Genomic DNA, 17,507 nt, shown 5'->3' with positions numbered 1-17,507 from the left:
CTGGGAATGGGAATTTGACATCATCGACAGCAGACCTCGTTTGGTCAACTTGTCGGGATGTAATATTTTCTCATTTCAAAGCATTAGCACACATGAGCTACTTATATTTTATCGGATTCGCTGCCCGCATCACTAAGGCAGCTTGATTGCTTCTTCTGTCTGTGCAGCATGTCCACTGTGTGCTACAGGTGCAGCTGAGGCAAGTTAAAAGTTGTGAATTGTTGCCTCCATTTCAGTTTGAACACAGCCTTTAAAATCTGCTCTCCAAAGCAGCAGTCAGCCTAATTCTTAAAGACGAGAACAAATTGCACACGTTGCCTCAAAGGTTTGTCAAAATCAAACCTGAAATACCACCTGAGATCTGATGGTTGGCTGATGTCAGAGGATGGAGAACAAAAATGAGCCTCTCCACACTGACTCTGCCTTGTGGTTTCATCATCCTCGCCATTTAACATTTAACGTGATCGTCCATCACATGACAGCATGTGCCTCGTTCTCATTTGAGTCAAACCACTCCTGATTGTCGACCCGCTTTTCACTCACTTGACATCTTTGTCAAAAGCAAAGCCCTGCAGGGACCAGGATGAACTTAACAATATGGTTAATTAGCCACAAAAGTGCACAAATGCTCGCTGACAATCGAGCTTGTCTCATCTCATCCGATGTGACAGGGCGCCGCTAAAGAGCGAATGCTACACTGGCTTAAAATAAATCGTACATGTGCTTCCATAGAGCAGCAACCTTAAATCTTTCTGAGATCCAAAATTTCACAGTATAAAAACAGATTAATTAAAATCTACAGGAGAGGCAGTTTTATCGACACCACACTGAATAACTTCTGTGTACTGAGGTCTCAAACAGTTTGCTCCTTTTCTACATCCAGGCCTGCAGGCTCACTGAAAGCACTGCAATTTGTATTTTTGTGGATGTAACTGGAGGTTAAAGTGAAGGTTCAAGCGCTGACATCTGAGTGTTTTTGAGTGCATGAAGATGAAAACATTATATAATGTAGGCACAGTGTAGGTTTGTGGATTTAAAGGTGGACACTTGATAATTTGACAGTGTTTTTCTGTCTGATACTTTGCTTTGGCAGGGCAGACGCTGGCCTTGGTCAGTGCTGAGTGTTGAGTGGAGGTGCTTTTACGAGGGCTGCAGTTTCCTCTTAGTATATGAGTTGAAAGTGGATGTTGTTCTTCCATGATGTATAAGCAAAGATGCTGGCACTCTTTGCAGTAATTGATGAAAGTGCCAGTATTAAAGCCCAGAAATGTCACAATGTTTAAAAATATCTTAGCGAGGTGCATCATCCATTACAGTCATCTAACAGTTCTGTGTATTATCTAATGGTTGCCTGGAAACCTCACAGGAATGGCAAGACCCGCCGTTTTTTGGTCACCCAGCAGGGACCTTCCGCCATAACTTTCTTCAGAACGCCAAACGTCAGTCATGGAAATGCTTTTACGTAAGCGTTTGATCAAAAAAGACGAGCTATGATGAGATTTAGAGGTGTTGGTAGGTGTTTATTTAAACACTGGACAGAGCCATGCTAGCTGGTGTGCCCTGATTTAAGTTTGCATGCTAAGCTAGGCTAATCAGCTGAACACATAACACACAGCCAAAGAGTGGTGTCGAATTTTTTTTGTTTAACTCTCGCAAGGAAGGCGAATAAAAAAAAAAGAAATCACAAAATACTGAGCTTTTCCTTCAACAGGATTTTGTTTAAAATTAAACAATCGTCAAGACGAGGGCCAGCAGCAGAAGTCAACAGCTCCAAGATGAAACTTTAATTCAGCTCTAGTTTTTAGCCCAGTTTCTTCAAAGTTAAACATGATATTGCTTTAAAAATCCCTTAAGATGCTCCACAGCTTTAAACTTTGAGAAGGTGTTTGGACTTACCAGGTGTGCTGCTCTGCTGTTTCTTCTGGGATTCTTCTGGGAAAACAACCACAAAGACCTCTTGTCCTTTTGGTTTACATTTTATTTGACAAGACAATGATCTGTAAAACAGGTACAATATAGGTTTCCCAAAAAGCATACAAAATGATAAGTGACCTGTGATAAACAAGATAAACGAAAGAAAATCAATAAACACCCACAAAAATTTGATTACATCTCCAGTGTGTTTTTTTAAGCATTGCCATCATCATAGTCAAACCATCCCATGTTTGTGTGCTCCCCCCCACTCTCATCATCTGTTCTATTGTCAGACAAGAAGTGTGAGAATTGAAAAGCTAAAAATAACTTAAGGAAGGCACGTCTGGCTCTGTGATGAAAAGCTGTGATGACAATGGATGAATGAGAGAGAACGGGGGGGGCAAAATAAAAAGAAAGAGAGGGCAAACGGATTCAACTCCAAGAGCGTCTCCGCCGACAGTCGCAGCTTGTGGCCTCTGGCGTTGAATCTGTGAAGAGGGGGTAGCGGGGAGGTGGAGCGAAGCACCTTGGCCGAAATGCAATGCTGCAGCTTTCTCAGAAGAGAGGGACCAGAGTCTTGATTGAACAGCTAATCCATCTGAAATCATTGTACTTCTCCCACATTTACCCTCTTCGAACTGTTGACCCATGCTTTTGGTCAAAAGCCGCCTGTCAGCTGTGTGTGGCCTAACGTTTCTTTGCAATTTCCGTTCTAGCTGGCAGATTCAGGACCGAATTCCTGGTGGTGTCAAGATTTGAAGATATCTCAGAATGAAGCAACTCTATTAAAAGTAAGGCTGTGGGTAAAACCGAATGATCCTCCAAATGAGACGGCAGAGCTGAAACTCAATCCCACACGCCTGCTGAGTCATTGGTCTCTGATATAATGGACCCCAATGATTGTCTTTTTCCCTTTCGCTCAATCCATCAACAGTGACCTGCTGGCAAACATATTAATCCGCAGAAAACTAAATATTCATTCATTTTAGGAAATTAACTTACAGACAAGAGGACGAAACCATCACATTTAATTCCCCTTTAGGACAGTTTTTTTCTTTCTGTGGCAGGGCTATTAAACACACCATACGTGATTGTCTGACACTGCACCACATAAGCGAGTCAAAAAGCCGTAATACACTCGTCACGGTGGTCCGACTCTTCTTGTAAAACAAGGAAATAGCTTTTATCCCATAGGTCCATGCAGCATGCAGACAGTCTCTTTAATCAAAATAAACATCTCAGACATGAAAAGCAGACACACAAAGGAAACCATTAGCTATTGTAGAAGTCATTTTTCATCCTGCAGCCGTCCTGAACTTATACCGCAGATTCATTCTTTTGAATATTACAGACCAAACCAAATATCGCAGCTACACTAACATCATGAGTTCATCATATTATGATAAATCAAATAAAAAAGGCAAAACAACAAGTGGTGACGTAGTTGTTTTAAAATCTTTTTAAAGTCTCCTTTCAGGAGGGACCAAATGTGCAGCAGTATTTCAGTCAGCATGCAGCAAAAAGTGGTACAAATAAAGATAAAAACCCTCTCCAGCAAAGCTCATGGTGGTCAAATATCAACAGATGATTGTCATACGTCAGAAGAACAAAAAACATTGCATTTGGCGCCGACCTCACAGAACGTGAAAGCGGTGATGAGAAATGAAAGGTTTGTTGTTGTGGTCCTTCCTGTGCATATGAACATCTCATCAGGCTTCACTTCTCCCTTTATGTGCCTCTCCTGCTGCTTAAATCTTTAGCTCGCCAGCTCTACCAACTTTCAAACCTGTTTGCAAAGTGTTTACAAGTCTGCAGTATATCCACCACCTGACTGTGTGCTTCTGTGGCGCGGTCCGCCACAGCCCGCCGTCCAACCGTCCAACCGTCAGCGTTTTAACCCAGGAGGGTTTGTGCGCCTCGCAGGGGCTCAAGATTAGAGAGGAGAGGGAAACATTGCACCTCTGTGTGTATTGCACTGCTGTGGCCGCGAGAGACGAATGACGATTCCACGCCGAGCAAATTTTCGGATCAGCGCTAAAGACAAAAACAGGCAGCCCGCCGAGTCGGCACATGACAAACAAAGAAAAAGAAAATCCCGCTCTCTCAACTTAAACTGGGCTTGTGCTCGTGCGCGTGGCGGTGATGCACTGAGACGGTGATTTAAAACAAACAAACAAACAAACAAAAAAACAACAAACCCAAAACAAAACAGCTCCCTTTTTTGACATTCAAGAGTGTTTTAACAAATGGAGAAGATTATCCAGCAAACAGCCTTGGGAAAGTGTTTCAACAAGCCACCGATCATGCCATGCAGAGTTAATATGAACAAGGAGTAAAATCCACACCTTTTTTTCTTTTTTTGAAATATTCAAATAAAACATTTTAGTATTAAGTAACAACCTCAATGTACCCTTGAAAAGTAAAATAATAATATACACTTTTTTTTTAAATTGCTCAATTTGACATTTAACAAACTTCCATCCCCTGTACAGAGGCACCGATAACACCTACACTTGTTTGTTTTTTATGTGTACACATTTCACCAACAATATATTATTCATCAATATTATCAATACTATTTACACTGCTTGTTGATCATTTGGTACCATCTGACATCTCTGAAGACCAATTTTTGATTCAGCCAGGCATAGTTGATCATCATCTTTGTTGCTGCTGTTTCTACATATGCAAGATGTTCTGCATATACCACAGTTGTTTGACCATTTTAATCCGTCAAAATGGCCATAATGGCAGTATTTCTCTAATATGTGCTGAACATGTTCATGCTCTCAAAATACATTCCTTGCAATGCATTAAACAGCCTTAATAGGGTGATTTATTAGAGGAGGACTGAATACAAACATTGGTGCTTTTATGTGTGTGTGTGTGTGTGTGTGTGCACATGTAAGAACCCTGTGGCACGTGTGTGTGTGTGTGCGAGTGTGTGCGCGTGTGTGCTTTGCTGTAAACAGAGTCTCATCTCCCGAACAACACAGCCTCACCAATTCTTGCAATTAACAACAGCAAATATGAATCGTGGAATGTTAATCATGTAATGTCGACGGGTTATGGAGCTTCAGAATGATGTCACTTCCTCTCTGTTAGTGCTAACGAGCGCCTCTGATGCCTGCTGCGGTCCAGGGGCGGACGAGGCCCTTGGACAACATAATAAAGTGGAATGTTTCTTTATTAGACGGCAGCCTGGGGAAGAATGGGGAAGGCTGTTTTTGTCGGAGTCGATACATAACTGAAATACTTTCAAACATCTTGGGCGATTAATTGAAGCTGCCCAGAGGGCCAGATGATCAGGCTTTGGAATCCCAGGGACCGAATTCAGCTGTGCGTAATTCAAACCCAACCAACCGTGGAAGAAGAAGAGGAGGACTTTGAAATGGTTTCAAAGATGGTATTCTTAATTTCTCTGTAGCACAAGGCTGCGAGGGGAGACCGACGTTTAACGCTTACTTGGAGAAGAAAAGAAGTTCAAATCACTTTCCACGGCTGTAAACAGACGGACTGGCAGCTTCACACGTAAGGATAATTTTGTTGTGTGTTCATGGCACAAAACGTTGCATAAAATATTTCATATGGAATCCACTGATAATGTTGTTGTCTTTTTTTTTCTTTTCTTTTTTTTCTTTTGGTGACAATTTATAATTGCAAGCATCACAACAGGCAGAGTGCTGTGTGTTAATTAGCTGAGGCGAGTGTTCCAGTTCACCTACATTGCAACCCCTCTCAACCATGTAATTAACATATTGTTAAAGCCCGCCTCATCATGTGCAGTACACACATGCTTTCAATGGCTTGTCAGACATCATGAGTGTGAGCGTGTGTATGTGCACTCATCTACTTTATTTTTGCTTTTCTTCAGCAGACATTTGAAATATAATGAGAATATTTTTTTAAAAAAGAACTTGTTATCCTTGCTGACATTCCTCAGTCATCACAAGTGGCTTCACAAGAAATTAAGACACTGCTAAAAATCTGTTTTGAACGCAGCCCCTGACACCCCCCTGAATGTGCCTCATAAAGAAAAATAAACTTAGATGCAAACATCACCGCTATGTGGGTTAAAAGTTAATTTTAAAAAATGTTTCATGTACAATAGATAGAATTTGTTGTGTGGAAACAAGTGAGCTCGCCTTTGCTTTCCATGCAAATTTAGGTGACCTGGAACTTGCCCGTACGCCCATGATGTGGTGTTACGTTCGCCATGGCTACACATACATGGCGGAAGACACGAAGCTCTCGCCGTGAGAGATGTTGGCAGTTGGCGCGTCGTGATTGGATGAATCCAAGTCGTTGCCATGGTGGCCGTCGGCGGCGTGCTCTTTGAGTTCGTTGACGTTGTCGTATTTGACTGTGTCGTCCAGGACCGGGGGGGCGCCGCCGTTCAGCGCTCCGGTGGTCTCATCATCCAGGTTCTGCAACATTCAACAGACGGCAGACACCATCTTTAGAAGGACAGCAAATGTGTTTAATGACATAAATCAGATCCCATGCAGACTCACCTGACGTGAAACTCCTTTACATACCAGGATAATTATGAAATATTAAGAGAAAGATGCAAATGCTTTCACTGCTCTGTTAAATCTACACAACACAACAATTTCAGACAGTTTTACTAATCACATACAGCCTGCTATTAATTTCATTTGATTGATTTGTACAAAGTGCAAACACCATGACGTCCCCACAGCACAGCGTGGAGCTGTCCAAACACACACGGAGCCCACTGCGGCTAAATGTGGCTCACGTGTCGGCGAGCAGAAACACGCCTTTGTGTTGGTGCGTGTTAGTTACCGTGACAGGCTCTCCCCCCGTGGGCTCGTAGTAAACCTCTCCCCGGCTGAGAGGTGCCGTCTCCAAGGCCGTGTGGGAGTCTGACGGCTTGTTCAGCTACACACACACACACAAACCACATCAGCACAGGCGGTAAGACGCAACACACAACAATGCAGCACAACACAGTGAACAGCAAACTTATGTCGTATGTGTGATAACAGAGCTGTGGGCCTCGAGTCACAGACAGACAATACGAACACGCAGCTGAATTCATGAGCGACACAACAGGCACGTCTTCCAATACATCACGTGTGGTTTTGTCACACATTTAGGCTCGTGCTGGCGCTTCAGACAGGACGCTCGCTCACGCAGCAGCGCGTTTGGCGGACTTCGGTTTGAGAAGGCGTAAATAACGTGTTCTCAGCTCAGTGTGTGATCTCTCTGGAGAGTCGGACTACGTCGGCCCGAGTTGTGCTCGTTGAACACAGACTTAAGTCTTGACTTGATGCTTGAGACCGGAACAACGAAAAACGAGTCTGGAGTAGACATTAACATTTAAAGTTTACATAATCTGCAAAAACATTTCAAAAGAAATGAATGGATTGGATTGTGTTTTATTTCATCATAATGAGGAAATGTTGATACTGTTAACACTGGCAGAAGTCGGCGAAAGTCGGGGAAGGTTTGCCGTTTGGTGACTCGAGACACACCGTGTTTAAACGTGACCACAAACAGGACTCAGGATGCGAACCCCAGACTCTGATGTCCTGTGTTTTGCACATGCACACAACTTGCTTAAAGAAAGCTTGCAGCTGGATGTGAACTCAAAGGCCAAAGGTTTGGTCTGGACAGATGGTGCTTTCTGACACATTGGACATCTAATAAACTTTCACCGCTGAAGCCTGTGAAGCCCATTTCAGTCTGGGCATTCGCAGGCATTTAAACATCTTTTATACATCTAATCAACATAAAATTGCGGCATTTTAGTCTCATTACATAATGTGGTACAAGCACAACAAATGTGATAAAATGATGGAATAAAATCTGTGGAGACGAGAGGAGGAGGAGGAGAGAAGTGCTCTAATGGAGCTCTTTACAAACCAAGCTAATTATTTTGACACATAAGCCAACTCAGATCTCCAATCAATAGCCATTAGCGCCATTATGACTGCCCAAATGGACTCTGCCTGTTGGTGTGTGTGTGTTCCATGCGTGTGTGGAATATAATTGCAGACACAATAAAGATTGATTTGAAGCCATGTCGACCACTCACCATCTCCGTTGAGCTGCCTGCCTTCACGGGGGGAGGGGGCTTGTGCTTGGGGGGGGCCCTGGTCAGAAATAAAAGGCAAAGATAATGTGATATTGATCACAGATTTATTAAGACACCAGATTTCTTTGTGCTAAACAAAAGTTGTGCCCCAAGAGCGAACAGACACAGAAAGTCTTGGGCTGCCAGCCAGTCATCCCATTGTGTCGTAACTCAGGATTGCAGAAATAAAGCTTTTAATGTCCAGACACGCAGACAGAAACATCATTTTTTCACGTTGGTGTCAATTTTGTGGGCTGTTTTGTTTCCATGAATCATCTTCTTTCAGACTAGTGGAGAGAAAACATGCAAAATACAAATGAGCTCTTGTTTAATTGGATAATGGCTCCGCGTACCCGCCATCCAAAGCTGCGTTCAATTCGCTAGATAACAGGATAAACAAATGTACAATGCATTACTTTGTTTTCATGTATTCAGTGCAAATTATAAAAACAGGCCGCTGGTGGACGGATGCCGTCTGGGCCAAAGAAGAGCCCATTACATGTTGAATTCGATCTGAATCACAGGGCGGGTACACTAATTATTTTCCACTTTCGTTAAAATTGTGAAATGGAGTATTTGGCTGAGGATGGATAGCAGCAAAGTTCAACAGTGGCTAACATGTGGCTATGGAAACATGAACACACACGTCTTCCATCTAATGACACTAACAAGGGTTTTTTTTTAGCCAAATTCAAATTTGATTAAAATCCTCCTGAACATGCAGGTTTTTTTGCAACTGTTTTTTGTTTCTGTTAACAAGCTGCCAGTTCACAAAGTTATTTCAGCTGAAGCAATCTGATATTTGACATTTATACAAATATTCATGATATTTAAATGTTTTATGGTTTTCATAAATATCTGTTTATGTGAGATATTTCTGCTTTAGAAGTTCATAGTGAATACACGTCTGACGATGATGACGCCATGTTTTTGACCTCATTCTAATGGTTTTGCACGTGTACCCAGACACTCAGTGGTTGCACTCCCGGATTTGCAGCCATGAAAGAGACGACTGTTGGCTCTGGTGGAGGTCTTTGCTCTCTGAGCTTCCTTTTGTTTAAAACATCCCCCCATTCAGCATAACTGTGCATCATCATCCTGCTTGCAGGATGTCCTGAGTTCTTCTGGACTGCTCTTACAAGGCCGTGTGTCTGTCTGTCTGTCTGTGCTGTCTGTCTGTGCTGTTGTAAGCATAGCCAAAGAAAACGTTGTTGCAGAGATGCAGAAGGTGCATATAATTTAGAGATCACAGTGAAAGCCACAGCATACATATATTTTCCTCTTTTTCTTTTCTCTCACTATGACTGTTGTGACTGTTTAGGCAATTTCTTTGCATGTGAAAACCTACTTGTACATGTTGTTTTTTTTTCATGTGATAGAGACAAGTAGGACAAGAGGAATGAGAGTTACAGACAGGTGGAAGGATTTTCTGTTCCGAGTGTTTGCAGAAGTTGTGCTAAAGTGATGCTAGAGATCTTGAGAATTATCCAAGATGCTTATGGGAGAACACTTGTGGTTCAGTGTCTGTTGTCACCCAGCAGGCTCAGTAACTGTCACCTCATTAGTGCTTTTTATCTAAAATGTCAGGATTTGAGAGCAAACAGCCCCTCCCCCACAAAGCTATGATAAAAATATATTCTACATACTCGACGGCAAACTTTAGCAGAAAAGTGGCAGAAAAGGTCCATGTGATAATACCATTAAACCCTGCACACACCAGCATACTCAGCCCACACGTCCTCCTGGTGAGGAGCAGATGAGAACAAGAGGAACACATGGAAATCCAACTGGAAATCCACACAGACTCAGAGACAACAAATCTAATGGCGTTCTCTGCTTTTGGCCCGCCCACTCAGGTGCATCTTTCTCTGCAGAAGGACACAGATGCTTTAATACGTGGTGATGCCTCGGTGGCTGCACACCTCGTTTGGACATTTTGTGTACAGCTGCTTTTAGAAAAATATTGCAGGTTCATTACTTCAAGGCTAGTTTCAGTCTTCCTGATAGACTGAAGTTCAACATTAACGCTACTTTTAGCTCTAATATGATCTCCTCCCACTCCTGTTCACAATATGTGGATCTGTAGCTGCCAGATGTTTCACCATCTTTAACTTTTGTACCTTTGACTCATTAAACAGTTATTAACTTTGTATGTCTACTGTCTGGAGGCGTGAAGGCAGGATATACATATACATATGGATATTTTTTAAATCTCATAGCTTGTATGGTAGACACGACTTCCTAGACACAATATACCACACAGCAGCCTACATGTGACTTTGTAAAAGCAAAACAAGCTAAAACAGGAAAAATCTCTGACTTTGGCACTGTTTAAGTTGACATTAAGCCTGGACATTCATCCCTTTAATCCAATTTCAGACCAATGAGTGGGTGTAATGGAGTCATAATAAATTTCCTATAGTTGTGGTCTACATTTTAAAGATTAAGAGTTGAACACAGAGCTCACACTTTAGTGTCAGCGTCTTACGGGCTGGGAGCGAAAATCTCGGGAGCTGGAGCAAAGCCTTTTCTGAAGCAACGACTTTCCCGTCTGTTAAACACTCTGTTAAAATGCTGTGTCTTCTGTGTGAACTCTGCAGCATCCACAGAGAGCAGAAGTGATGCTGGGAACACATCGTGGCCTTCAGGAATGTGAATTATGTGCTCAAAACAGAGCCAGGGGTCATTTTATTATGATTCATTCTATTAAGGAGACAGACTCATGTAGTGCACACATTTTTCATGAATTCCATCTTAATGCATCTTTTCATCACATTGAGTCGTCTTCAACTGTGTGTCTGTAACCCACAGTCTACAAACATATTAACTTGACTTTATAGGCTGTAAAACAATGGATGTTGGTTAATATATGATATACCCTGTTGTTCCACAGGAAGTCTCAGTTAGGAAAGTCACCGCTTGAAATGGAGCTACAGTGAGGAAGGTTTACTACATTCCTGTTTACTGCTGCAGGGCTGAATGCAGGGGCCAAGCACTTTGGGAGTAAAATGTCCAGAAGGCGTCTCGCTACAAACTTCAGGTCAGGATTTGTGACCGAAGGAGCTCTGCTGGGTCCCCCCATGACGTGTAATAAGTTTTAATGAGCCTCAGTGCCAGAGGGGCAGATTAATCCGGCTCAGGAGTTTTAATAAACGATGAAGCAGATAGAGGATTGCTAATGAAGACTTACTCTCCTTCCTCTCGGCGCTTGCGGATGAAGAAGACGACGCCAACGATGAGGCCGATGAAGATGAGGGCGCCGAGGATCCCACCGATTACTGCGCCAGTCGATGGGGCCGAAGTGAATTCTCTCTTCTCCTCTTGTATGGGTGAAAGACACAGAGAAGAAGACAAAGAGGAGAGAGAGAATTTTATTGCAGACTCATTTAAATTTCATGTGAATGCTCCTGGCAGTTTTATGTTGCTCACTTGCAATATTTGTATTTCTCTATGTGTTTCAGTGCTGAAGTGTGTGTGTGAGAGAAAGCAGTTTGTGGCTGTGTGAGTCAGCAGCGTTTCATTATTAATTGTATATGTAAAACAAACACACACGCAGAAACAGTTTGGTTTAATAATTTAATGGAATATGAAATGTAGAAGCAGATCATCCAAAGTCAAATTTCCATTCCACGTCCGTATTGTATGAGTTGCTGCGTTGTAACCTTGAAGCACGGTCACATGACGGTGAAGAACGCAACTCTGTTGTTCACCGACACTCACAAATGTCGTAAATCTTTGCATTGCAGCTTCATGTCCTTCATAACCTCCACATCTCCTTTCAATTAAAGGGCAGTTTATGACTTCCGGATGTCGCGAGGCATCTAAATTGACTGTAAAAGCCTCTCATTAGTGTACAGCTCTTATTTAAAAGCAAAAAATTGCTGCTGAGAGCAGCTGTGTACAGCACACAATAACCACCACGGATGGTTCTTCAAAATCACTGACTTCGACAGGAGCTTTGGCGGAAACAACAAAGCGAGGGCTGAATGATTTTCACAGGTTGATTGGTCATTTTTTTTATGAAATGGTATTTCATCACTACCACTGAAGTAAAAGCTCTCCACCACATTTGATACAGAGACGATAAAAGAGTAATTACCTCTACGTTTTCCACTGATTTAGCTTCACTACATGCATTCAGCTGATTTGTATGAGTGTTTATCTAAAAACGAAGCCAATTTGCTGCTGCTTCTGCTACAATAAAAAAGCACTGCACTATTCTTGCTGCGCACAGTCATTCGAGTCTCCCCTTAAGCTGCTGAAACACATCAAGATGCAGTTGTATACATTTAAAACACATTTACATCAATCGAGAACACAGTTCTTTCTTCACTGTTACAAAGAAAGTTTTTTTTCTCATCTGTCAACTGTGATATCATCCTCATCCTTTACTGTCTGTTCTGAGACCAAGAAACCATCAGCCTGGAGGGAGCAGAGGAAGAACCATCTGGATTCAAACCAGAAGTACCACCTCGCCTTGTGCAACCAGGCAGGCTGTGGTGGAGTTCACACACATGTTCAACCTTGGGCTACAGCCAAGAAAAAAGGAAGGTCACAGTGATTTTGGATGTCAAAAGTGACCTTTGACCACCAAAATCTGGTTAGCTCATCTTTGAGTTCAAGTCCAGTGACTTCTGGAGATCACGAGAATCTTACATACAGATGAAGAGACAACCTGAACAATCCGGCCAGCATGGAGGCATAAGAAGATAATTAAAGGTTCTTTTATTCCCCAAATCAAGAGAAATAAATACTGTGGTTTTACCGATTGGGAAAAAAAAACGTTCCTTTAGCTTAAATAAGATGCCTTTAAGCATTTAATTGTTGAGTTTTGGATCTTCCAAAATAATATTCATCTTACCTTTAACACATTTGAAAGTTTTAGATGCTGATAAACTAATGAAACTACATGCACAGCCAGATACTACAAGTGATAAGTGAGAAAATATGGGCAAGAAGGATAATTTGAGAGTGAGATTGTGTCTCAGATCACATTAAGATGGGCTGCAGTTACTACTTGTAGCCAGCAGGTGGCGTTGTGTTTGTTCCAAGCTTAGATCGATAAATAAATAGATAGATGGATGGATGGATGGGAGATAGACAGATAGATAGATTAGCACGTCTCTATTATGTATGATCACAAACAGGAAGGAGGGAGGGAAGAGAACGAAAACGGGGAGGAGAGAAACAGAGGAAAGATGAGGGTGAGGAAGGATGAGTTAGGAAAGGAAGATGGTGTGTCTGTGGGAGAGAAAAAAGTAGGAATACACAATGACGACATGGAGAGACAGATGGAGGTAATGACACTGTCCTTTCCTCACAGCTGGAGACACACACACACACCCATGTGAACTGAGGCAATTCCTTCCTCCTTGTGCTTGAGTCAAAAGCTCATTTGATGTGTGCCGTGGTGTTATCAAAGTTTACACTGGCAATGTTTGCCATTGATGTTTGTGGCTGATAACCAAGTGCCTTTTCAATAAACAATGAGTCGTGATGCTGCATGAGAAATGCCACACGGGCAACACGGGAGGGGTGGGGAGGAAGAGGAGGACGGCGGGACCTGCTGCAGGGAGAGAAGAGAAGAGAAACAGGCGGCGAGCATCAGACACTCCTGTTCCTGCAGGCAAACCCAGAGGTGGCTGCACCCTGCGACAACAAGTGTGTAGCCCCTCCACCTGTGTTCATGCTGCAAGGCAGATAAAAACCCTGAGTAAACACAGCTGTTGGAGAAGTTGGGTTCCTAATAAGAAAGATGCGATACTTTTTTCTATTAAATAATGTCAACACAAATTTAGTTTCTACATTTTTTGGACAGCAGCCTACCCTGATGTGGCTTCCCTCCAACAGGAAGGAAGGAATTAAAAAAGCAGCAAATGGGGGATGGCATCCGTGGACACAGGAGAGAAATTAATGTGCATAAATATTAATGTTTATTGATAACAAAACTATTGAGCAGGCCCCAAACTACCCCAAGCTATTCTCACCCCGCAAGCCAGGATTACACAGTGCACAAGGTCAGAATGCGAGAGCAGAATCCTCATTTTGTGGGACCTCCTTTACAGTCTGATCTCAGGATTTAGTTGAATGTGTTTCGTAAGTTTTTAGAAGTTTGAGAGGGTAAGGGGGCTTTCACCAACCGGTTTCAAAAGGATGCAGCTTCATTTGACTCCTGGGTAAATGAAAACGATGATGGAGCACACAGGGAAGCCGCCTTCTCGAGATTTAAAGGGACAATGCTTCACTTCCATGTCAAAGCCAGTCGAGTTCGCTCTGCTCTTGGAAGGCGTTTGCATGCAAGGATTCCAAAACCTGCCAAAATGCACCCACAACTCTGGAGGACACTGGAAAAGGAGCGAGGCGGCTCTATACAGTCAGCGATACAGTCAGACCTTTGTTATTGCTTACTCACGACGATGACACCTACTGTCCCGTTGTCCTGCTCGCTCTCAAAACCTACTCTGCACTTTAATAGCTGTGAGGTAAACACTGTCAGATCTTAACTGGCTGACTAATTACTGCTCACGTCTGCTGCGTTCACCTGGAGGCTTTGATATTGATTAAGTTCCACACACACACACACACACACACAGCTGCCATGTCGCAGAAGCAGATCTGTAGATCTCAGGCGTTCCTGGACAGCACAGGAACCAGTGTGGAGACTAAAGTAAGGGATCTTGAGGTTTGGTGATCAGGTTATGCAAAAGTCCTGCGGTGGTGTTTTAATGGAGAACATTTGCATGTGGAAAGTCCAACCCACGTGTGGAACACAACGTTATACACATGTGAAAATGTACATTTCTTAGGCGGAAACTTTCATTTATAAATTGCTTTACTTTCACATGTTAAACATTTAGTTTACATGGAAAAGAAAAAGTGTTAAAATGTGAAATTCACATGCTAATTTAATGTGCTTTCATGTGATTTGCATCCACGTGGAAAAATCCCAGTTCTCATGTGACATTATTTTCTTTTCACATCATACAGTTTTAGTTCGCACGTGAAATGAGGGCAGTTAATGAAAATTCACTCATTCAGCTTTCACCAATGCTTTGATAACGAGCTCAAAGTTCGCCTCAACTATTGGCTTCTGACCAGACTTTGGTTCAAGTTCAGAGTGAGAAAAGCAAAAGTTTTCATCAATGTGTCACCGAGCTGCAGGAGAGGATGATTCACATGATGCTCCACGTGTTTGTCCACGCCAATTACTCAAATCTCCCTCCTGCTGGTTGCACTGAATCAACACACCCGCTGAGAGACTTCCTGTCTGTCCCGGGTTCACCTCATCCTCATCAGTCGTTACACATCTGAAAACCTTAAAGAACCCCAGCTTTCACGTTCATTCACCTCCATCCATGAGAGTTACGTAACACGAAGCTCGATTTCCTCATCAGTGAGTCATTGCTGATTGCTGCTGGAGTTGTAGAATATTTATGTGAATTATCAAACATTTATACTGTTAAATCAATAGCCTGGGCTTCGTGCTGTAAAACTGCTTTTTATTATGTAAAAGGAGTGGGTGGGAATACACTGGTGTACACAGACACACTACAGCAGACCTTCACTCCTGCTCAGCTCTGTCTGCTTCTGTCCATCTCTCACTCCATCAGCTGGTAGCAAAACACCCCAAATGTGCAGATATAATGCTATTATCCATGTGACACTCAAGTGGTGAGAAATTGCTACCGAATCACACGCAATTTAAATGAAATTGAAACAACAATCCCTGTCTAAAGCGCTCCATTGCTCTCTCTTATCAAACGCTTCAGTGTGTGGGCTGCGTTACTGTATTAGCCGTCAGAGAAACACATTGTGCCCAAGGCCTGCACTTAACTATCTCTCCCTGGTACACAACATGTAGAAAACACACACACACACGAACACACACACACACACACACACACACACACACACACATTTGATAAAAAGGCAAACAAACACCCACAGACACAGATACACATACATGTGCATCACAGCAACACAAAGTACTAAAAGTAGCAGTAAAAGGTAGCTTGTAAAGTTCAGGAATTTAAACTGCTTACTACACTATATAGACAAAAGTATTGGGACACCTGACCATCATACCAACAGGGACTCATTGTAAACACACAGACAGCTTTGCAGCTCTAACAGCTTCCACTCTTCTGTGAAGGCTTTCCACAACATGTTGGAGTGTTTCTGTGGGAATTTGTGCCCATTCATGCAGCAGAGCATTTGTGAGGTCACACACTGATGTTGGACCAAAAGGCCTGGCTCACAATCTCCGTTCCAGTTCATCCCAAAGGTGTTGTATGGGGTTGAGGTCAGGGCTCTGTGTGGGCCAGTCAAGTTCTTCCACACCAAACTCATCCAACCATGTCTTTATGGAGCTTTGCTTTGTGCACTGGGGCACAGTCATGCTGGAATAGAAAAGGGCCTTCAACAAACTGTTGCCACAAAGTTGGAAGCATAGCATTGTCCAAAATGTCTTGGTGTGCTGAAGCATTAAGATTCCCCTTCACTGGAAGTCAGAGGCCGAGCCCAAACCCTGAGAAACAGTCCCATCCAACACCCGAATTCAAAAACAAAGAGGAGTGTCCCAATACCTGACAGAAGAGCATCCCATTATCAGCACGCTGTACTGTCAATTGCAAAATCAGCAGCTGGAAGGTTCAATGATGCATTATTGATCCTGGTGTCAATAGGATCCAAACAAAAACACATATCACCTCGTTCAGTTCAGAGACTTCACACAGAGAAGTCACACTTGTTATGTGTAACACAAAATGGTCCAGTCTTTCTGCATGAGAATGCTAACGAGAAACGCTGTTTGACACTCATTACAGTGAATTAGGAAGAAGCAGACTCGGGCGTTTACCTCAAAGCGCTGCATGACAGCGCAGTAGCTGCTTGTAGTACTAAAAAGTAGACGTGTTGATGTTAGAGATCCTGTACATGGCATAACTTGGTTTGGGATCAGAGCCAAATTTTCTCTCCTTCCTGGCAGCCACGTCAAAAGATCAAGTCTACTTTTGCTAGTATTAATACTTTAAACTGCTGGCCAGTCTTGTGACTCTCACAGGAAGCTTTTGAAACACTAAGCACTCAAAGACTGCTGCTGCTCTTCAGCCATCATTTCAGTATTTTTAAATTAATGGCTGCCTCAGACCTTTTAAGCTTCTGTCAGCCAATCGTTTTTGACCCAAAATATCTCAAGACGTCCATGAGCTAAAAGAGACATTTTGTGACAAAACACTTCAGCCGCGTACCTGAAATGTAACATGACAGTAATGCAGTATGTCTGAATGAATCTGCAGCCAGACACAAACACACAACAACTGACGCACTTCCTGTCATTCTGTTTCTCTCCCTGAACGTCAATTTATAAATAGCTGCTTCAGTGTTGGAGGGAAGGTGGGAAACAAGAGGGAAGACGGGAAAAGAATGAGAGGATCTGCGAGTCGGTGGGAAGGAAAACAAAAGAGGAGAGGAAGAAAGGAAAACGGAGGAGGAG

At 42.8% G+C, this 17,507-nt stretch overlaps 1 protein-coding gene across 1 annotated transcript in view; it reads right to left on the bottom strand.

Moving 5' to 3' along the window:
* Nucleotides 1-1,957: 1,957 nt before the first annotated feature.
* The window catches only part of pvrl2l (PVR cell adhesion molecule related 2 like), a 238,994-nt gene continuing 223,444 nt past the window's right edge, over nt 1,958-17,507 (bottom strand). Inside the window, exons 7-10 of the mRNA XM_046417116.1 lie at nt 11,205-11,334; nt 7,976-8,033; nt 6,721-6,816; nt 1,958-6,341 (exon numbers count right to left, since the gene is read on the bottom strand). Coding sequence (XP_046273072.1) covers nt 6,135-6,341; nt 6,721-6,816; nt 7,976-8,033; nt 11,205-11,334 — 491 coding nt within the window. The 3' untranslated portion in view covers nt 1,958-6,134. The remainder of the gene's footprint in view (nt 6,342-6,720; nt 6,817-7,975; nt 8,034-11,204; nt 11,335-17,507) is intronic.

The sequence above is a fragment of the Scatophagus argus genome, chromosome 17, assembly GCF_020382885.2.
Source record: "Scatophagus argus isolate fScaArg1 chromosome 17, fScaArg1.pri, whole genome shotgun sequence".
Taxonomy (NCBI): Eukaryota; Metazoa; Chordata; class Actinopteri; family Scatophagidae; genus Scatophagus; species Scatophagus argus.
The sequence above is the reverse complement of the archived record's forward strand: the minus strand, read 5'-3'. Positions and strand labels throughout refer to the sequence as shown.